Source organism: Ylistrum balloti, unplaced genomic scaffold, assembly GCF_031769215.1.
Source record: "Ylistrum balloti isolate Yb309-2 unplaced genomic scaffold, AGI_CSIRO_Ybal_v1 Utg369746, whole genome shotgun sequence".
Taxonomy (NCBI): domain Eukaryota; kingdom Metazoa; phylum Mollusca; class Bivalvia; order Pectinida; family Pectinidae; genus Ylistrum; species Ylistrum balloti.
The window spans coordinates 252,196-274,533 of record NW_026781953.1 but is presented as its reverse complement, the minus strand read 5'-3'; the positions used below and the strand labels follow the sequence as shown (position 1 = coordinate 274,533).

Below are 22,338 nucleotides of genomic sequence, written 5' to 3'. Positions count from 1 at the left end.
CTAGAAATGTAAATCTTTTTCTGGGAAGGAACATACCATCCTGGTAAGCTTGTCAACAAATGCAGCTAAGCAGGCATATGAAACAAGAAAATAACTTTTGTCATTCTCTTTACAACTTTTGTAAGTTCTTAACTGTTGATAATACATTAAATTTTTTTATGGTTCTTAACTTGTAGTATTACATTAAAACTTCCAAAGGATGGGTGTTTTATAAACAATTTATTTCTGTGTTTTAGAATCGTCTTCCTAGATGGTACACTCCACGCCTACAACAGCATCACTCTGTCTATACTATGCAATACCTACTGTTAACACTCTTTATGCCCGACTTTTGTAAATCAATGGCTTTAACCTTTGACCTATTCATATAATGTTTGAAATGATTTTTTTAAGTAAACTCTGAATATTTGACTTTGGTGATAATCATCATGACTGTTAATATTTAGTCAGTTTGACATACATGTTTATGCCATGAATAAGATATACAATATTTATATAAGAAAATTATATTACTTGGCAAGTTGTTGACTCGATGACCTTGAAGGTCATGCTAAAGGTCACACAATATGGGATTCTAGCACAGATCACAAACTTGTCATACAACTTTAGTATGTGGCATCTTGTACAAGTAACTCATTGTGTCACGATAATAACTTTACCAATACTTTGTAATGAATAATGTTTATGGCGATAAGGAAGAGTGAAAACTTTCTTTTGTATTCATTTAAGATAACAGATAATTTGCAATAAAATGTCATTCATAATGATATATAATGAATTGACTTCTTTTTTGTTGTTGTTTTGTTGACAAGAAAATGGAATTTTTTATCAGCAGACCAGACCATGGAGTTGTTTGTTGTTGTTTTTGCTGACCAGACCATGGAGTTGTTTGTTGTTGTTTTTGTTGACCAGACCATGGAGTTGTTATGTCAGCCGACCAGACCGTGGAGTTGTTGTTTGTTGTTGTATCAGCTGACCAGATCATGGAGTTGTTGTTTGGTATTGTGTTTGCTGACCAGACCATGGAGTTGTTGTTTGTTGTTGTTTTTGCTGACCAGACCATGGAGTTGTTGTTTCAGATGACCAGACCATGGAGTTGTTGTGTCAGCTGACCAGACCATGGAGTTGTTGTTTGCTGTTGTTTTTGCTGACCAGACCATGAAGTTGTTGTTTGCTGTTGTTTTTGCCATGGAGTTGTTGTTTGTTGTTGTTTGAGCTGACCAGACCATGGAGCTGTTGTTTGTTGTTGTTTCAGCTGACCAGAACATGGAGTCGTTTGTTGTGTTAGTTTGTCAGGTCTACAGACCCTGAGAGGGTTAAAATCTGACCAGACCATGGAGTTGTTGTTTGTTGTTGTTTTTGCTGACCAGACCATGGAGCTGTTGTTTCAGATGGAGTTGTTGTTTGTTGTTTCAGCTGACCAGACCATGGAGTTGTTGTTTGTTGTTGTTTTTGCTGACCAGACCATGGAGCTGTTGTTTCAGCTGACCAGACCATGGAGTTGTTGTTTGCTGTTGTTTTTGCTGACCAGACCATGGAGTTGTTGTTTGCTGTTGATTTTGCTGACCAGACCATGGAGTTGTTTGTTGTTGTTTTTGTTGACCAGACCATGGAGCTGTTGTTTCAGATGACCAGACCATGGAGTTGTTGTTTGTTGTTGTTTCAGCTGACCAGACCTTGAAGTTGTTGTTTGCTGTTGTTTTTGCTGACCAGACCATGGAGTTGTTGTTTCAGCTGACCAGACCATGGAGTTGTTGTTTGTTGTTGTTTCAGCTGACCAGACCATGGAGCTGTTGATTGTTGTTGTTTCAGCTGACCAGACCATGGAGTTGTTGTTTGCTGTTGTTTTTGCTGACCAGACCATGGAGTTGTTGTTTGTTGTTGTTTTTGCTGACCAGACCATGGAGTTGTTGTTTGTTGTTGTTTCAGCTGACCAGACCATGGAGTTGTTGTTTGTTGTTGCTTTTCTGACCAGACCATGGAGTTGTTGTCTCAGCTGACCAGACCATGGAGTTGTTGTCAGCTGACCAGACCATGGAGTTGTTGTCTCAGCTGACCAGACCATGGAGTTGTTGTCAGCCGACCAGACCATGGAGTTGTTGTCAGCTGACCAGACCATGGAGATGTTGTTTGTTGTTGTTTCAGCTGACCAGAACATGGAGTCGTTGTTTGTTGTGTTAGTTTGTCAGGTCTACAGGCCCTGAGAGGGTTAAAATCTGTTGTCAAATAATATTGTCAACTGGAACATCTATTGAGAATGACTGAAGGGACTTTAACTATGGTATGGAGCAGCCCATTCAAGCAGAGGCCTTTTTACAATAGCTGTCTTGTACAAGTAGCCCCACTGTGATGAATTTCAATAAGGACAGAATGTATGTTCAGATCTTGTGTGATGCAAAATATTCCTGGTTCATACAGATTGGAATATTGTACGGACAATGAATGAAAGAGAGGTGGACCATACACGCGCGCCCTAATTTATATCCCCACAATTCCTGTCATGAACTATTTAAAAACTAACTGTACTTTGGTCGTCCTCAACTAAACGTTCTACATTGTCGCTTGAAGAATTGGAGGAAGTATCATCTATACAATCCATTCCTTATTGTGTTAAAACTGTGATCAGCGTAAAGAGATTTAACTGACCATTTGTACATCTGTTTTGATAGTGTTTCTTTCGCTTTTCTCGATAATGCAATGTCAATTCCCGTTTCAAACTCAATAATAAAACACGGCGTATTTCCACAGCCAAGACAGTAATTCCTGCCGTGGACGTTATCAAGTTTACAACATATTTTCCCACAAAATTTTGAAATGTCTTTCTTAAAAAAATATCTTTCTTTTCATGATTAATCCTTTCGAAATCGACTTTGAAAATCAATTCAATATTAGTACATTTATATCTATTTTTTGTGACAGGTAAGTAATAACTTCGATTAACTTGTATTTATACAACGAACGAATGTTAAACTTAAAAAGAATTTCGGATACGAGTCAAAATTAGCTATGCACTGCCACTTTTTTTACTAACCGGAAAGATGTACGATTTGAGATCCAATATATGCCATCAAGCGCGTGGCCTTTATGGCGTCATTATTATGGACAAAGAAACGTCGACGGTGTGCCGTCACAATAGCTATTTCACTAGACTGGTGTATCTGTGTTTGATTCGGACCAAGGACGTCTATTGTAGATTTTAGTCCCTAATTTTAATTCGACATCACGACTTGACTTTTCTCTAGCGGATTCTTGAACATATCAACAATTCATATTAATTTCTCTGGATAATCTGCATTAAAATCATGTGTGAAAATATTTAATAAAATACGCAATTCTGTAACAAAGGGTAACACTTTCTGGTTAAATAAGACCAGGTGGAAACCTTAATCCGGTCCACATATTCGAAACTGTGGGTGTCGAGGGTGTGATAACGTACAACGCATTAAAAAACGTCGTGTACACATCGTCCGTACACACTCAGTGTACAAGATCTGGTAGTCGTGCACACATCGTCCGCACACACTCACTGTACAGGATCTGGTAGTCGTGCACACATCGTCCGCACACACTCACTGTACAAGATCTGGTAGTCGTGCACACATCGTCCGCACACTCACTGTACAAGATCTGGTAGTCGTGCACACATCGTCCGCACACACACACTGTACAGGATCTGGTAGTCGTGCACACATCGTCCGCACACACCCACTGTACAAGATCTGGTAGTCGTGCACACATCGTCCGTACACACTCACTGTACAAGATCTGGTACGCAACTGTGCGATAGGATCTCACATCATGTGTGGTTTCGTAAAAATGGTAGGTTAATATTACGGATTGAAAATTAAACGGAAAAAATAGTGTAGTATGACTAAATAGTGATCACAGGCGTATTAAAATTGGTCGGTGATTATGAGAGTCAATTTAATAACTGGACCATGCATTAAAATAGTCTTTCAATCGTACAGTTTCAGAGAGTGGCGAGTGGTATGTCTCGCGGAAACAAAATTTACCTGTATCCGGATACGTACCAGCTAGTCATCCCGTGTAACAAACATAACATTTTAGGTATACTCGAATACATATTTTTTGTTGTCTACAAAATGATAGAAAAATGAGAGTAATACAGAAGTAATGAAAATAAAATTCATTTCTATTGGTATGAAATTTGAGATGATTCACCGAAGAGACAAAAAGAGACGTCCATTTATTTTTTAGAATAAACAATGTATAAATAATGAGTGATTGTACACTAAGGCTGGTCACGTGTTGCACAAAATACTTTAAATTACTAATGTTTACAACTAATCAGTCTGTATCTGATAGATATACAAGGGTTCAATCTTCAGATTTATGACTTAATCAGAAAGTGAATAAACCCTATCCAACACTTGTCAATAAGTAATTTCTAAATTTATATGAACCAGGACAGAATCTGTACACATCTGTGCAATAGAACTGTACAGCGTGCGCACTGATGTGCAAAAGTTTACTACGTCCGGTTTTTGGTTCGTTCATACATCGTGCAGACATCTGTGTACATCGTGTACAGACATCTGTGTACATCGTGTACAGATGTGCGATCCCACAACTGTACCAAGAAATCCAACGACTACACTGTGAAAGGCCACCGACAATGATATTTTGCAGGTCTTTGTATTTTGAAAAAGATATCACCTAGGTCGCACCCTGAATCAATGTTCACCTCTCGATTCGGTTGAAGTCGCCTGCGTTCAGCTACAGATGAGTTTGATTTCGTGTCAGCACTTCGTTTTTTCTTTTCTGGTAACCTTCTCGAATTTTCGGCACCCAAAATCTGTAACCTCACTCCGCCAGGCGACAGTGACCAGAAGTTTAACCATTTCTTCAATTTTCTCCAAATTAAATCAATCTTGGTTCTAGAGAACTTTTACATATATACCTAAGAGGCCGTTGACCTTGAAGCCTTATTTAAACATTTATACATAGATTCGGGGCTTGTCGATATAGAAACAAAATCGGGCAAGCGTTTGACCAGGCGCGTGTTCATGATAAGAGCTGAATACAAAATCATTAAGTTTAGAGCAAATTGATTGACATGCAGAATGTACAATTTGAACACATAATAAATATCGGCAAAGTTTATGGGTATGTCTAATGGATGTTAGTTAAGATTTTTAGCGGGTAAGTACCTTGTTAGAAGCCTGATGACATGTATCTAGGCTATTGTAAACGAATGTGGGGATTTTAGAAATCAATGAGAAATAAAAAGGGATTAAAAAAAAATAATAAAAAAAACCCAAAAGATTTCAGAAAAATGTAACGTTAACAATATCAATGGAGTTATCGTTTGTGACGTATAAAGTCAATGAAACATTATGACGTCATAGTCATTGTTATGATTGCATTTCGGGATCGCGTAAATCTAGCCTAGCTACGAGCCATGCCAAATGCATACAACTGCTAGCTGCTAAATAATCATCATATTACGATGGGTTGTAAGTTCACGAAGGTCAGGGATGGGCGTTCCCGTGATGACGACGGGAAGATTTCGGAAGTGATTAGCCAAAGTTCTAGTTTTACGGACCCAAAGAAAGATTTGGAGTGCCACAATGCGCCAGTCACAAGAGAAATTGTAGAGAAATGTCAACTGGCAATATCGGAGATCAATTCAGAGGAGGACGAAGTGTTAAGTCCACATATGTACCCTCCCTTTTACATGGACGGAAATTCAGATTCAGGGACCGTTGCCACAGAAAGTGAAATGGACATAAATTTCTTCGAGGGAGAGGAAAGCAGGCCGGGGACATCATTTAGTGATGTATCATCCTTGTCAGTGCAAAGTCACTATCCTTCCACCATTTCATCAAGGCTTTCCAACTTCTTTCAAATGGGGAAACGGAGTAGGGTTCCTACTCATGGCGATGTGTCAGTGGATGAGGACAATGGAGGTGGAGATGGAAATGAAGAGGATACATCAAGCGGATGTGAGAGGTCGCCTACACCTAGGCACACGGATACGAGGTCAAACAGTGTCCTGTTACAAAGAGACAACACCACACTGCCTAACCGATCCAAAATGGCTGCATATCGGAGAGGAGGTCATGGACACCAAACCACTGACAACATCTTAGAAAAAGATGAAATGCCAGATCTCGATATAGAAGACGATGGAAGGCCATCCTCCTCCAGCAGCGAAGATTCCGTTTTGCCTCCACAAATCAACTGCCGTGTTGTAGTCAGGTCTAACGCCGCAAGAGGAACAAGAAATGTTGTCCAAGCGGCACCAGATCCGGCCGAGATTGCTCACCATATTGTAGAATTCGAAGCAGAAGTTGAGCAACTTATTGGGTCACATGCTGTAGCGACAAGAGATTACAGAAACAGACAGCTTCGACCAAGGGTAAGATTTATTTACAAATTAACATCGTCTCGCTATCTTATGGAACTTTCACACATTTCTATAATTCAAAGAGTTATGAAAGACGCTTTAATGAACAAACCTAATATCTATATGTATATATAGGGTTTTCATTCACTGTTGTTTAAATATGGCAATATTATCTTTTAGGGTGCACGTGGGCCCCGTTTGCCGTCATTTAGCCTCCAGTTCCAGAATCCTAGATCAAACTCCAGGACTATGGTGGAAAGTGAGAGGAGGTATAGCAAACATTTTGCCGAAAGTGTGAGTCGCCCCCAACTGACTGTGCGAGGTTTGACCGCAACAAACGACTGTCTCACTCAATGGATGGTCAGCCAATAGAGGAGGGATTCCGAACGTTTATAGGCAGAAGATAATAAATGTAAAATATCGCACAGGTATAAAAAGGTGTGCAAAATCAAGGACAGGTACAGAGAGAAGCCATTTGATGTGAAATCACGTACGGGTATAGAGAGAAGGTAATTAGTATAAAGTATCGGACGGGTGTAGAGAGAAAGTAATTAGTGGAACATCTCGGACGGATATCTAAAGAGAAGGTATATTTAAAGTAAAATCTCGGACGGATGTAGAGAGAAGGTAATTAGTGGAACATCTCGGACGGGTATCCGTAGAGAAGGTATATTTAGAGTAAAATCTCGGACGGATGTAGAGAGAAGGTAATAAGTGGAACATCTCGGACGGGTATCCGTAGAGAAGGTATATTTAGAGCAAAATCTCGGACGGATGTAGAGAGAAGGTAATTAGTGGAACATCTCGGACGGGTACTTATAGAGAAGGTATATTTAGAGTAAAATCTCGGACGGATGTAGAGAGAAGGTAATTAGTATAAAATATCAGATGTCAATACAATTAATTATTTTCAAACCCCCGACAGGTATAGAAAGAAGGTATATTTAGTGTTAAATCTCGGGTGGATGAAGAGAGAAAGTAAAGTTTGTGTTAAGGATACCACGTGATCATTTTCCATGGTAGAAACACAGATATAGTAGGTTTATCCCTAAGGTTTACGATACATACAGACAATTTTATCTTATTGTCCTCATAGGTACAGTTAAATACTAGAGTAATAATGCTACCTGTGTTACATTGTTGCAGCAATGTCATTTCATCATATTACTTTGATAATTTCACTTGATGTACTTTTATGCTTTTAACACGGAAGTATAATACAGATATTTGTTTTACGTACCTGCAGTTTTTAATGAAACCCTTCCTTCTTTCATTCAGGGATCAAAGCCATCTTGTAGAAAGGAAGTCACGTCACCATGGTAGAACGGCACATGGATGTTAAAACAACGTTCACAGTAAAAGTGAATGAACATTCATGGTGTATATCGAATACGTCGCCAAACAAACCAGGTGTTGATGAAACTCTTCGTGGCGAGTTCCATTCCTGTGGAAGTACCGTTTGTTGTGGACATTTGGTCTTGGTTTAAGGATCATACGCTACATATCAACGGTCCTCTATATGCAGTTATAAGGTAGCTGATATAGGCTATGTCGCTCCGCATAACAATGGCTTTCTACAGAGACTGGATGAAGATAGCAAAAGCATGAAGTCAGTGTTTAGAGAACTGATCATATCGCTGTAATATTTCTCATCGACAGAACCAAATAATGAACTATAAAGTCACTACTCAGCAAACCGATATAGAGGTAGTTCGATCAGGTTATCTTATCTATCGTTCTCGCAACACGCGTAGTGAAATAATGATCATCGTTCTGTCATTACTATTCAGCACTTGTAAATGAGAGGGTGAAATAACAATATAGGGTAGAAATATCGATGATATATTATTATTGTGACCCCTGGAACGGCAAAATTCAGAATAACATTTCGTCATAGTGAAGCAACGAAAAACCTCGTTCTGTCGCCGCAGTGCGGCTGCAAAATGACGGTGTAATTGATGTTATCATTTTTTCGCCTCAAACGGCGGCGAAACCAAGTCATTCGTAATTTCTAAGAAACGGAATGATGAATACCGTAATTGGATCGTATATTTCACATTAAACATATTTTATATAAGTGTATATATATATATGTCAATACCATACGTTGTGCATAATTGAACTAGTGCCAAGCGACATAATACCTGTACCTTTTATTGTTTAGTCAGAGAAGCAATCACTTCGCCTGTTATACATATATTTATATTGTATGATTTAAAATGTTACACGTGATGAAAATAAACTATTTTCAATCAGAATATTAGCATTTCAAGTTATTCTTTGCAACGGTCGACACGGAAGTTTTTAGTGGAAAATGTTGTATGTTGTCAAAGGATTAGTTATATCATTTTACGGTGAAGGTAACCTACAGTTAATACATGGTAACCGTAATTACCGACAGTTGTAAAACGGTACCCTACTGTAAACACATGGCTACCGTAATTACCGACAGCTGTAAAACGGTACCCTACTGTAAACACATGGTAACCGTAATTACCGACAGTTGTAAAATGGTAACCTGCTGTAAACACATGGTTACCGTAATTATCAACCCTGCAAATCAGTTCACATAGGTGAATATTGACCCCGAAAATCACTCCAGAGAGATGACAGGTGACCTCGGAAATCAGTTCACATTGGTGACAATTGACCCCAATAATCAGTCAAGAGAGGTCATAATTTACCCTGGAAATCAGTCGAGTGCGGTGACAATTTTTCACGGAAATCAGTCACGAGAGGCGACAAGTGACCCAAGAAATCAGTAAAGAGAGGTGACAGGTGACCCCGGAATCAGTCTAGAGAGGTGACAGGTGATCCCGGAATCAGTCTAGAGAGGTGACAGGTGACCCCGGGATCAGTCTAGAGGGGTGGTCATATATCACGGAAATCGAGATGACGTTAGTCCAGGGAATTAGGTCAAGCCAGATGAACATTATCCCCACATATCACTCAACAAAAGTGGCCACAATACATAGTACAATAATCAGTCCATAGTTGGGATCATATACCTGGGGAATCAGTCCATAGTTGTGACATTACACAACGGAAATCAGTCCACAGTGGTGACCATGCACCACGGAAAACAGACTACAGTGGTGACCATATACCACGGAAATCAGTCCACAGTGGTGACCATATACCACGGAAAACAGTCCACCACAGTGGTGACCATGCACCATCGAAATCCGTTCAGTGAGATGACCACAGCCGACTGAAGTCCAGAGATGACGATAGCTCACGGAATTTAGTTCAGGGATGACAATTGCTCACGGCATTAAGACCAGACATGACGATAGCTCACGGAATTAAGTCAGAGATGACGATAGCTCACGGAATTAAGTTCAGGGATGGCAATATCTCACGGCATTAAGACCAGAGATAACAATATCTCACGACATTAAGACCAGAGATAACAATAGCTCATGGCATTAAGACCAGAGATGACGATAGCCTACGAAATTAAGTTTAGGGATGACAATAGTCCACGGATTTAAGTCCAGAGAGATAACCGCTGTTCCCAGCAATTAGTCCCTGGAGTATTCATTGGTGTGCATATCGTGTATCGGTAGTCTAGTGTCACCATGATCTTAAGCTGGAATACAGATTGATACATGTTGTATAACTTTCCATTAGCGTTACTTCCCTTCCATAACATCACGAAACGTTTTCACGACGTCGTCTCACCTTTCAACTATTCTGAAAAAAAAAAAATTACGTTTCGCTTTTGCAGCTGCACTAATCTAAATCATTCACAAACGTCTATGTGTACTCGCACGTCCGAAACAGATAATCCCTCGGATTTTTACTCAAAATGCAGATTTATTTGCCTTTTTGGGCGTATAAAAAAATAAATCTTGTATGTAAAACCGAGATAATCCGGACACTCTCCTCCTGAAAAACCGAGAAATTCAGGACACCGCTTTGTTTAAATCCATAAAACCGAATATAATAACATAGCCGTTCTTGATAAAAAAATTCTAGGGTGTATGCGGTTGGTTTTACGAATTACCAAAATAACGTCTGTTGAAGAAATGAGTCCATTAATTCCGAGATTCGGCGAATCTTTGTATGTAAAACTTCTTCAGTGTCGTCAGTAAATAAATAAATAACATTAGTAATATAGCAAGTTACATATAGAGAATACATGACCAGTGTCTCATAATCAAAGACAAAGGTGGCGAGTCTCGGATTGATATAACAGCTATTTTAAGAGTTTCCGTAAGTAAACTTCTTCATTATATCATACAAGATTGATTATTTCATCATTTATTTATATTTTCGAACGCGATATTTAAATTAATTCTGAAAGTAACTCTATCGAATTAATGCACGTGCTTAAATACGGCTGTTTTTTTCCATTGCCGGATACAGCAAAAACATATATGGCAGGTGTATTCCGATAATGGCAGTGCCAGTATGATAGAAATTATTGATGTCTGCAACACCAGGGAATAAATAATTCGTGACGTAATAGTCATTGAAACATTATGACGTCATAATCATTGTTATGATTGCATTTCGGGATCGCCCAACTCTAGCCTAGCTACGAGCCATGCTAAATGCATACAACTGCTAGCTGCTAAATAATCATCATATTACGATGGGTTGTAAGTTCACGAAGGTCAGGGATCAGCGTTCCCGTGATGACGACGGGAAGATTTCGGAAGTGATTAGCCAAAGTTCTAGTTTTACGGACTCAAAGAAAGATTTGGAGTGTCACAATGCGCCAGTCACAAGAGAAATTGTAGAGAAATGTCAACTGGCAATATCGGATACCTATTCAGAGGAGGACGAAGTGTTAAGTCCACATATGTACCCTCCCTTTTACATGGACGGAAATTCAGATTCAGGGACCGTTGCCACAGAAAGTGAAATGGACATAAATTTCTTCGAGGGAGAGGAAAGCAGGCCAGGGACATCATTTAGTGATGTAGCATCTTTGTCAGTGCAAAGTCACTATCCTTCCACCATTTCATCAAGCCTTTCCAACTTCTTTCAAATGGGGAAACGGAGTAGGGTTCCTACTCATGGCGATGTGTCAGTGGATGAGGACAATGGAGGTGGAGATGGAAATGAAGAGGATACATCATCAAGCGGATGTGAGAGGTCGCCTACACCTCGGCACACGGATACGAGGTCAATCACTGTCCTGTTACAAAGAGACAACACCACTGACAACATCTTAGAAAAAGATGAAATGCCAGATCTCGATATAGAAGACGATGGAAGGTCATCCTCCTCCAGCAGCGAAGATTCCGTTTTGCCTCCACAAATCAACTGCCGTGTTGTAGTCAGGTCTAACGCCGCAAGAAGAACAAGAAATGTTGTCCAAGCGGCACCAGATCCGGCCGAGATTGCTCACCATATTGTAGAATTCGAAGCAGAAGTTGAGCAACTTATTGGGTCACATGCTGTAGCGACAAGAGATTACAGAAACAGACAGCTTCGACCAAGGGTAAGATTTATTTACAAATTAACATCGTCTCGCTATCTTATGGAACTTTCACACATTTCTATAATTCAAAGAGTTATGAAAGACGCTTGAATGAACAAAACTAATATTTATATGTATATATAGGGTTTTCATTCACTGTTGTTTAAATATGGCAATATTATCTTTTAGGGTGCACGTGGGCCCCGTTTGCCGTCATTTAGCCTCCAGTTCCAGAATCCTAGATCAAACTCCAGGACTATGGTGGAAAGTGAGAGGAGGTATAGCAAACATTTTGCCGATAGTGTGAGTCGCCCCCAACTGACTGTGCGAGGTTTGACCGCAACAAACGACTGTCTCACTCAATGGATGGTCAGCCAACAGAGGAGGGATTAATAAAGTAGTAAGTGTAAAATATCGCACAGGTATAAAAAGGTGTGCAAAATCAAGGACAGGTACAGAGAGAAGCCATTTGATGTGAAATCACGTACGGGTATAGAGAGAAGGTAATTAGTATAAAGTATCGGACGGGTGTAGAGAGAAAGTAATTAGTGGAACATCTCGGACGGATATCTAAAGAGAAGGTATATTTAGAGTAAAATCTCGGACGGATGTAGAGAGAAGGTAATTACTGGAACATCTAGGACGGATATCTATAGAGAAGGTTTATTTAGAGTAAAATCTCGGACGGATGTAGAGAGAAGGTAATTACTGGAACATCTCGGACGGATATACAGAGAAGGTTTATTTAGAGTAAAATCTCGGACGGATGTAGAGAGAAGGTAATTACTGGAACATCTCGGACGGATATCTATAGAGAAGGTATATTTAGAGTAAAATCTCGGACGGATGTAGAGAGAAGGTAATTAGTGTGAAATATCGGATGTCAATACAATTAATTATTTTAAAACCCCCGACAGGTATAGAAAGAAGGTATATTTAGTGTTAAATGGATGAAGAGAGAAAGTCAAGTTTGTGTTAAGGATACCACGTGATCATTTTCCATGGTAGAAACAGATATAGTAGGTTTATGCATACAGACATTTTTATCTTGTTGTCCTCATAGGTACAGTTAAATACTAGAGTAATAATGCTACCTGTGTTACATCGTTGCAGCAATGTCATTTCATCATATTACTTTGATAATTTCACTTGATGTACTTTTATGCTTTTAACACGGAAGTATAATACAGATATTTGTTTTACGTACCTGCAGTTTTTAATGAAACCCTTCCTTCTTTCATTCAAGGATCAAAGCCATCTTGTAGAAAGGAAGTGACGCCACCATGATAGAACGGCACATGGATGTTAAAACAACGTTCACAGTAAAAGTGAATGAACATTCCTGGCGTATATCAAATACGTCGCCAAACAAACCAGGTGTTGATGAAACTCTTCGTGGCGAGTTCCATTCCTGTGGAAGTACCGTTTGTTGTGGACATTTTGTCTTGGTTTAAGGATGATACGCTACATATCAACGACCCTCTATATGTAGTTATAAGGTAGCTGATATACGCTATGTCGCTCCGTATAACAATGGCTTATAACAGTGACTGGATGAAGATAACAAAAGCATGAAATCAGTATTTAGAGAACTGATCATATCGCTGTACTACTTCTTATCGAGAGAACGAAATAATAAACTACAAAGTCACTACTCAGCAAACCAATATAGAGGTAGTTCGCTCGGGTTATCTTTATCTATCGTTCTCGTACCACGCGAAGTGAAATAATGATGATCATCGTTCTGTCATTACTATTCAGTACTTGTAAATGACAGGGTGAAATAACGATCTCGGGTCGAAATATCGATGATGTTTTATCATTCTGACCCCCGGGACGGCAAAATAAAGAATAATATTTCGTCAAAGTGAAGCAGCGAAAAACCTCGTTCTGTCGCCGCAGTGCAGACGCAAAATGACGGTGTAATTGATGTTATCGTTTTTTTCGACTCAAACGGCGGCGAAGCCGAGACATTCGTAATTTCTCAGAAACGGAATAATGGATACCGTAATTGGATCCTATATAACATATTAAAACATATCTTATATAAGTATATATATATATATATGTCAATACCATACGTTGTGCATAATTGAACTAGTGCCAAGCGACATAATACCTGTACCTTTTATTGTTTAGTCAGAGAAGCAATCACTTCGCCTGTTATACATATATTTTTATATTGTATGATTTAAAATGTTACACGTGATGAAAATAAACTATTTTCAATCAGAATATTGGCATTTCAGGTTATTCTTTGCAGCGGTCGACACGGAAGTTTTCAATGGAAAATGTTGTATGTTGTCAAAGGATTAGTAATGATATTTTTAAGGTAAAGGTAACCTACATACTACACATGGTAACCATAGTTACCGACAGTTGTAAAACGGTAACCTACAGAAAACACATGGTAACCATAATTACCGACAGTTGTAAAACGGTAACCTACTGTAAACACATGGTAACAGTAATTATCGACAGTTGTAAAACGGTAACCTACCTTAAAGACATGGTTACCGTAATTACCGACAGTTGTAAAACGGTAACCTACTGTAAACACATGGTTACCGTAATTACTTACAGTTGTAAAACGGTAACCTTCAGAAAACACATGGTAACCGTAATTACCGACAGTTGTAAAACGGTAACCTACTGTAAACACATGGTTACCGTAATTACCGACAGTTGTAAAACGATAACCTATTGTAAACTCATGGTAACCGTAATTACCGACAGTTGTAAAACGGTAACCCACAGTAAACACACGGTAACAGTAATTATCGACCCCGGAAATCAGTTCACATGAGTGGTAACTGATCCCGAAAATCACTCCAGAGAGATGACAGGTGACCACGGAAATCAGTCAACATCGGTAATAACTAGTCCCGAAAATAACTCCAGAGAGATGACAGATGACCCCGGAAATCAGTCCACATTGATGACAATTGACCCCAATAATCAGTCAAGAGAGGTCACAATTTACCCTGGAAATCGGTCGAGTGCGGCGACAATTTTTCACGGAAATCAGTCCTGAGAGGTGACAAGTGACCCAAGAAATCAGTAAAGAGATGTGAAAAGTAACCCCGGAAATAGGTCTAGAGAGGTGGCAGGTGATCCCGGAATCAGTCTAGAGAGGTGGCAGGTGATCCCGGAATCAGTCTAGAGAGGTGGCAGGTGATCCCGGAATCAGTCTAGAGAGGTGGCAGGTGATCCCGGAATCAGTCTAGAGAGGTGACAGGTGACCCCGGGATCAGTCTAGAGAGGTTGTCATATACAACGGAAATCAATCCAGCGAGATGACCGTAGTCCAGGGAATTAGGTCAAGCCAGATGATCATTATCCCCACATATCAGTCAACAAAAGTGACCATATACCGCGGAAATCAGTCCACAGTGGTCACCATATACCGCGGAAATCAGTCCACAGTGGTGACCATATACCAAGGAAATCAGCCCACAGTGGTCACCATATACCACGGAAATCAGCCCACAGTGGTGACCATATACCACGGAAATCAGCCCACAGTGGTGACCATACAGCAGGGAAACCCGTTCAGCAAGATGACCATAACCCACGTAAGTCCAGGGATGACAATAGCCCACGGATTTAAGTTCAGGGATGACAATAGCTCACGGAATTAAGAGCAGAGATGACGATAGCCCACGGAATTAAATTCAGCGATGACAATAGCTCACGGATTTAAGTTCAGGGATGACAATAGCTCACGGAATTAAGTTCAGGGATAACAATGGCTCACGGAATGAAGTTCAGGGATGACGATAGCCCACGGAATTAAGTTCAGGGATGACAATAGCTCACGGAATTAAGTTCAGGGATGACAATAGCTCACGGAATTAAGAGCAGAGATGACAATAGCTCACCGAATAAAGATCAGGGATGACAATAGCTCACGGAATTAAGTTCAGGGATGACGATAACTCACGGAATGAAGTTCAGGGATGACGATAGCCCACGGAATTAAGTTCAGGGATGACAATAGCTCACGGAATTAAGTTCAGGGATGACAATAGCTCACGGAATTAAGTTCAGGGATGACAATAGCCCACGGAATGAAGTTCAGGGATGACAAAAGCTCACGGAATTAAGTTCAGGGATGACAATAGCTCACGGAATTAAGTTCAGGGATGACAATAGCTCACGGAATTAAGTTCAGGGATGACAATTGCTCACGGAATTAAGTTCAGGGATGACAATAGCTCACGGAATGAAGTTCAGGGATGACGATAGCTCACGGAATTAAGTTCAGGGATGACAATAGCTCACGGAATTAAGTTCAGGGATGACGATAGCTCACGGAATTAAGTTCAGGGATGACAATAGCTCACGGAATGAAGTTCAGGGATGACAAAAGCTCACGGAATTAAGTTCAGGGATGACAATTGCTCACAGAATTAAGTTCAGGGATGACAATAGCTCACGGAATAAAGTTCAGGGATGACAAAAGCTCACGGAATTAAGTTCAGAGATGACAATAGCTCACGGAATTAAGACCAGGGATGACGATAGCTCACGGTATTAAGAGCAGAGATGACAATAGCTCACGGAATTAAGTTCAGGGATGACAATAGCTCACGGAATGAAGTTCAGGGATGACGATAGCCCACGGAATGAAGTTCAGGGATGACAATAGCTCACGGAATTAAGTTCAGGGATGACAATTGCTCACGGAATTAAGTTAAGGGATGACAATAGCTCACGGAATTAAGTTCAGGGATGATAAAAGCCCACGACATTAAGACCAGAGATAACAATATCTCACGGAATTAAGATCAGAGATGACAATTGCTCACGGAATTAAGTTCAGAGATAACAATAGCCTACAAAATTAAGTTCAGGGATGACAATAGTCCACGGATTTAAGTCTAAAGAGATAATCGCTGTTCCCAGAAATCAGTTCCTGAAGTTTTCATTGGCGTGCATGTTTAGACATATCGTGTATCGGTAGTCTAGTGTCACCATGATCTAAAACTGGAATAGAGATTGATACATCATAGATAACTTTCCATTAGAGTTACTTCCCATCCATAAGATCACGAAACGTTTTCACGACGTCGTCTCACCTTTCGATTTTCTGAAAAAAATTACGTTTCGCTTTTGCAGCTGCACTTATCTAAATCATTCACAAACGTCTATGTGTACTCGCACGTCCGAAACAGATAATCCCTCGGATTTTTACTCAAAATGCAGATTTATTTGCCTTTTTTGGCGTATGAAAAAAATAAATCTTGTATGTAAAACCGAGACAATCCGGACACTCTCCTCCTGAAAAACCGAGAAATTCAGGACATCGCTTTGTTTAAATCCATAAAATCTGAATATAATAACATAACCGTTCTTGATAAAAAAAATTCTACGGTGCATGCGGTTGGATTTACGAATTACCGAAATAACGTCTGTTGAAGAAATGAGTCCATTAACTCCGAGATTCGGCGAATCTTTGTATGTAAAACTTCTTCAGTGTCGTCAGTAAATAAATAAATGACACTTGTTAAATAGCAAGTTACATATTGAGAATACATGACCAGTGTCTCATAATCAAAGGCAAAGGTGGCGAGTCTCGGATTGATATAACAGCTATTTTAAGAGTTTCCGTAAGTAAACTTCTTCATTATATCATACAAAATTGATTATTTCATCATTTATTTATATTTTCTAACACGATATTTAAATTAATTCAGAAAGTAACTCTATCGAATTAATGCACGTGCTTAAATACAGCTGTTTTTATCCATTGCCGAATACAGAAAAACATATATGGCAGGTGTATTCCGATAATGGCAGTGCCAGTAGGAAAGAAAACATTTGACGTCTGCAACACCAGAGAATAAATAACTCGTGACGTAATGGTCATTGAAACATTATGACGTCATAGTCATTGTTATGATTGCATTTCGGGATCGCGTAACTCTAGCCTAGCTACGAGCCATGCTAAATGCATACAACTGCTAGCTGCTAAATAATCATCATATTACGATGGGTTGTAAGTTCACGAAGGTCAGGGATCAGCGTTCCTGTGATGACGACGGGAAGATTTCGGAAGTGATTAGCCAAAGTTCTAGTTTTACGGACTCAAAGAAAGATTTGGAGTGTCACAATGCGCCAGTCACAAGAGAAATTGTAGAGAAATGTCAACTGGCAATATCGGAGACCAATTCAGAGGAGGACAAAGTGTTAAGTTTACACATGTGCCCTCCCTTTCACATGGACGGAAATTCAGATTCAGGGACCGTTGCCACAGAAAGTGAAATGGACATAAACTTCTTCGAGGGAGAGGAACGCATGGACCGTAGGCCAGGGACATCATATAGTGATGTATCATCCTTGTCAGTGCAAAGTCGGTATCCTTCCACCATTTCATCACGACTTTCCAACTTCTTTCGAATGGGGAAACGGAGTAGGATTCCTACACATGGCGATGTGTCAGTGGATGAGGACAATGGAGAAGATGGAAATGAAGACGATATATCATCAAGCGGATGCGAGGGGTCGCCTTCACCTAGGCACACGGATACGATGTCAAACAGTGTCCTGTTACAAAGAGACAACACCACACTGCCTAACCGATCCAAAATGGCTGCCTCATGGAGAGATCATGGACACCAAACCACGGACAACATCTTAGAAAAAGATGAAATGCCAGATCTCGATATAGAAGACGATGGAAGGCCATCCTCCTCTAGCAGCGAAGATTCCGTTTTGCCTCCACAAAGCAACTGCCGCGTTGTAGCCAGGCCTAACGCCGCAATAGGAACAAGAAGTGTTGTCCAAGCGGCACCAGATCCGGCCGAGATTGCTCACCATATTGTAGAGTTCGAAGCAGAAGTTGAGCAACTTACTGGTTCACATGCTGTAGCGACAAGAGATTACAGAAACAGACAACTTCGACCAAGGGTAAGATTCATTTACAAATTAGCATCGTCTCGCTATCGTGTGGGTCTATCACGTATTTCTATAATTGATAGAATTATGAAAGATACTTGAATGAACAAAACTAGTATTCATATGCATGTGTAGGGTTGTCCATTCACTGTTGTTTAAATAGGGCAATATTATGTTTTAGGGTGCACGTGGGCCCCGTTTGCCGTCATTTAGCCTTCATTTCCAGAATCCGAGATCAAACTCCAGGACTATGGTGGAAAGTGAGAGGAGGTATAGCAAACATTTTGCCGATAGTGTGAGTCGCCCCCAACTGACTGTGCGAGGTTTGACCGCAACAAACGACTGTCTCACTCAATGGATGGTCAGCCAACAGAGGAGGGATCCCGAACATTTATAGAAAGAAGGTAATTAGTGTAAAATCTCGAAACGTTTTTAGAGAAGGTATTTGGCGTGAAATCTCGGACGGTTGCAGAGAAAAGGTATTTAGGGTATAATCTCGGACAGAAATGAAGAGAAGGTAATTGGTATGAAATCTCGGACGATTATAGAAAAAAGGTATATAGAGAAAAATCTCAGAACTTATATAGAGAAGGTATTTAGGGTAAAATCTCGGAACAGATAGAAGGTAATTTGTATAAACATAATGTTGTGTCGAGATTAAGTACTTATATTGTGACGTCACGCCATGGTTACCGGTTGTGATTCAGGAAGATCCTTAGGCATTGGGGTAATTTTCTTAGATATTTACTGTTTTCGACAGTAAACATAACAAAAGAAACATGGGATTGATGTAAGTTACTACAAAAAAAGTTGGTTACGTGTCTTGGAGTGAATAACGTTGATAGATTTTATGGAAAATGACAAAAAGTAAAGCCGGAAGTGGTACTATTGGAGCCGTTGCCAGAGCCAGATCAGTGTCTTCGTCTACAGAAGTCAGGATGGATACCCTGAACGTCATCCAATCTGGGTGTAAGTTGTGTTCAAAGGTGTATGTTGATAAGACAACCAAAATGCTTAAATGCAACAGATGCTGGGAATATTTTTGTATTGGATGTATTGACATGGATGTACGTACCTACGAAGTTTTGTGCCGATCAGATAGTATGTGGTTTTGTCCTCCGTGTAGAGTGACAGTTGAGAAAAGTATACTGACCGATTGGAAAATTGAGGAAAGGTGTCGCGAGATAATGGAAACATTCGAGAAAAGACTGGAGGATTTGGAATATCTGATGTCGAATGCATATTGAAATAGGAAATGGAAATGGTTATGAAACAGATGAAAACGCCTCAGTGTTCGGATGAAATATTCTCCGAGGTAAAGGATCGGCAAAGCAGGGAGAACAACATGGTCATTTTTGGAGTTCCTGAAAAGCCCGATGACGATGGAAATAAAAGAATGAGAGCTGATGTTCGGGTAGTGGAGAGGATCATTGAAACGTGTTGAAATGCTCAGGGAGAACCCCAGAAGGTCATTAGACTGGGAAAACGCCCGGATTCAAGTACAGCGTCAAGTGAAATAGGGGCAACCAATGCTTGTAAAATTTGACTCTCTGATACATAAAAGAAATATTTTCAAAAATATTGAAAGGCTACGCAGCTGCGAACAATTTTCTTCTACACAAATCAGGAATGATCTGACCAAATTGGAACGAGAAAGGGAAAGTAAATTAATTATATAAAGAGGCAAAAAGAAAAAACTAGAATCTGAAGCCTACATCTATCGGGTTCGGGGACCACCATGGAACAGAAAAGTTGTTGGCATCAGCAGAAAATGAGACATTTAAGCCAGGAATGCCATGCCATATTAAGCACTGAATTATAAAAAGACCTATATCTCAATCTTACATGATGAACAAAACCGCAAATTGCTAAGTCACTATGTAACGATTTATTTCCTCCTACATTGTATGATATATCAATTCCATTGTAAATCAAATTTAGATATGGACATAGAGGCATTGTTTGCCTGCTTCCATTATTAACTTAACTTATATTTTCTCTCTCCCCCATTTTTCTTTCTTTTTTTTTTCTTTTTTTTTAAAGACACAAAAACACAGTAGTGTCGAGAGATGGATCCCTAAAATTTATATGGTCTGATAGTATCCTGATTTTACAAATACATTTAAATAGAATAATACTGCCTCTTGTTTTAACAATCATCTTCTCTTAATGAATTTCCACTTGGTAAAAATACTGCTGTTGTTTTCTAATGCAGCTTTTGCTCAATCTGTTATATAGGTAAACCAAAGCCAACTTGTGGGAAGGAAGTGACGTCACTGTGATAGAATAACGTGCATGTTGACCAAGCACTATTCAATTGCAATGTATGTGAAAACAGCCTCCGTACCCGAAGTGAATGTCGAAGATTATAAGTGGTGTAGCATTTTGCATGGTACACACAGGATAGAGGTCATACTCTCCGTGACGGGTTCCTCTCGTGTCGTTTTGTATGGACGACTAAACTTTGTTTAAACATACCTATATTGATATATGGTCATGCGATTTAAGTAGGACCGGACGCAAGTTATCAGCGCCTGTACACGTGCTTATAAGTTATTATTAAGGCTGGTCAAGTATATACAATTTCGCTCCTGCACTTATTTGCTTCGCTCAACGCCGTTTCTCTGTGAAATTGGACGAAGAAGTCAATTTTAGTACGGAACTCATATGTGTCACAAGAATATTTTGTTTTGCTTCTTGTGGAATAGGTGAAATGACTCTATTTATTAACCCAGCCATAGAGATAACGAAAAAACGATGCCGCAAGTTTTGTGTCGACCACAGGGGGGACTCAGCGAATATTATCATTCTGTCGCTGCAAAACAAGATAATAGTTCTGCAACTGCGCAGGTGCAAAATAATATGTAAATAATTATTGCTGTTTGGCCACATAGGACGACAGACGGAGAATCATAGTAATTCCGTAAGAACAGCACAGCGGATACCGCTATTTCGTCCCATACTTACTATTTAGTATATTTTATATTAATATATTTATATCATTATATTTAATTTACATAAATTTAAGCCAAAAGTCGTGTATATTGTGACTGTGCTGTTGAGGCAAACTGACATTTTATCACGTGATACTTAAATATTGTTTATATCTCATCATTTGAAATAATAAACAAGTATTCTCAATGAAATAATTTGAATTCAGTAGTATTTGCATCGCAAATTATTATTTGCATCGATCAAAAGATAATCAACAGTGACGTATGATAAACAGTGATAAGAAACTAGGCCCGGTGACGTCACAGCGTTTATGTTCATCGAGCCGTGAAGTCTCCTTTCCTTACCCCCAACCCTCTCACTCCCACAAGAGTAGGCGTATAGGGATAGTATCAAGACGATACAATTACTTTAAAGATTTTAGACGGACTTGTCTTCTAAGACTAGTATAATCAAGTGAACAGCTACAGACGGTTCCATCCCAATGTGGGGAATACAGGTCGCCCCATCACGTCGACAGAACACTGACGTTCGTCGGTGAGACGATACCCGAATATAGGAGGAGTCATGGGGCCAAAAACCTGTCAATCAACCAACCAACCAACCAACCATTCTTGGTCCCCGTCGGCTGTTAAGTCTCCTCTTCTTACCGCTGTTGCCTGACCTCTTCTGCTTCTCTCTC

General features: G+C 39.7%; 4 protein-coding genes across 4 annotated transcripts; 3 read left to right on the top strand and 1 right to left on the bottom strand.

Moving 5' to 3' along the window:
• Nucleotides 1-1,480: 1,480 nt before the first annotated feature.
• LOC132543259 (protein kinase 4-like) lies at nucleotides 1,481-2,158 on the bottom strand. Its single transcript, XM_060206741.1, has one exon. The coding sequence runs from the start codon at nucleotides 2,156-2,158 to the stop codon at nucleotides 1,481-1,483; it is 678 nt and encodes a 225-aa protein (XP_060062724.1).
• Nucleotides 2,159-5,470: 3,312 nt separating this feature from the next.
• On the top strand, nucleotides 5,471-6,742 carry LOC132543229 (uncharacterized). Its single transcript, XM_060206710.1, has 2 exons — nucleotides 5,471-6,382; nucleotides 6,551-6,742. The coding sequence occupies exons 1-2, from the start codon at nucleotides 5,471-5,473 to the stop codon at nucleotides 6,740-6,742; spliced, it is 1,104 nt and encodes a 367-aa protein (XP_060062693.1).
• Nucleotides 6,743-10,970: 4,228 nt separating this feature from the next.
• LOC132543228 (uncharacterized) lies at nucleotides 10,971-12,197 on the top strand. The gene is made up of 2 exons (XM_060206709.1): nucleotides 10,971-11,825; nucleotides 11,994-12,197. Exons 1-2 carry the CDS (start codon nucleotides 10,971-10,973, stop codon nucleotides 12,195-12,197), a joined length of 1,059 nt encoding a protein of 352 aa, XP_060062692.1.
• A 5,601-nt stretch (nucleotides 12,198-17,798) lies between these two features.
• LOC132543227 (uncharacterized) lies at nucleotides 17,799-19,101 on the top strand. The gene is made up of 3 exons (XM_060206708.1): nucleotides 17,799-18,340; nucleotides 18,413-18,716; nucleotides 18,886-19,101. Exons 1-3 carry the CDS (start codon nucleotides 17,799-17,801, stop codon nucleotides 19,099-19,101), a joined length of 1,062 nt encoding a protein of 353 aa, XP_060062691.1.
• Nucleotides 19,102-22,338: the final 3,237 nt, after the last annotated feature.

What these genes read in the sequence shown, in the direction of transcription:
- LOC132543227 (XM_060206708.1), top strand. Translation starts at nt 17,799, where the DNA reads ATGGGTTGTAAGTTCACGAAGGTCAGGGATCAGCGTTCCTGTGATGAC. An exon ending in CCTAGGCACACGGATACGAT is followed by an intron (nt 18,341 to 18,412) that starts GTCAAACAGTGT and finishes TGCCTCATGGAG; the next exon opens with AGATCATGGACACCAAACCA. An exon ending in ACAGACAACTTCGACCAAGG is followed by an intron (nt 18,717 to 18,885) that starts GTAAGATTCATT and finishes ATTATGTTTTAG; the next exon opens with GGTGCACGTGGGCCCCGTTT.
- LOC132543259 (XM_060206741.1), bottom strand. Translation starts at nt 2,158, where the DNA reads ATGTTCTGGTCAGCTGAAACAACAACAAACAACATCTCCATGGTCTGG.
- LOC132543228 (XM_060206709.1), top strand. Translation starts at nt 10,971, where the DNA reads ATGGGTTGTAAGTTCACGAAGGTCAGGGATCAGCGTTCCCGTGATGAC. An exon ending in ACAGACAGCTTCGACCAAGG is followed by an intron (nt 11,826 to 11,993) that starts GTAAGATTTATT and finishes ATTATCTTTTAG; the next exon opens with GGTGCACGTGGGCCCCGTTT.
- LOC132543229 (XM_060206710.1), top strand. Translation starts at nt 5,471, where the DNA reads ATGGGTTGTAAGTTCACGAAGGTCAGGGATGGGCGTTCCCGTGATGAC. An exon ending in ACAGACAGCTTCGACCAAGG is followed by an intron (nt 6,383 to 6,550) that starts GTAAGATTTATT and finishes ATTATCTTTTAG; the next exon opens with GGTGCACGTGGGCCCCGTTT.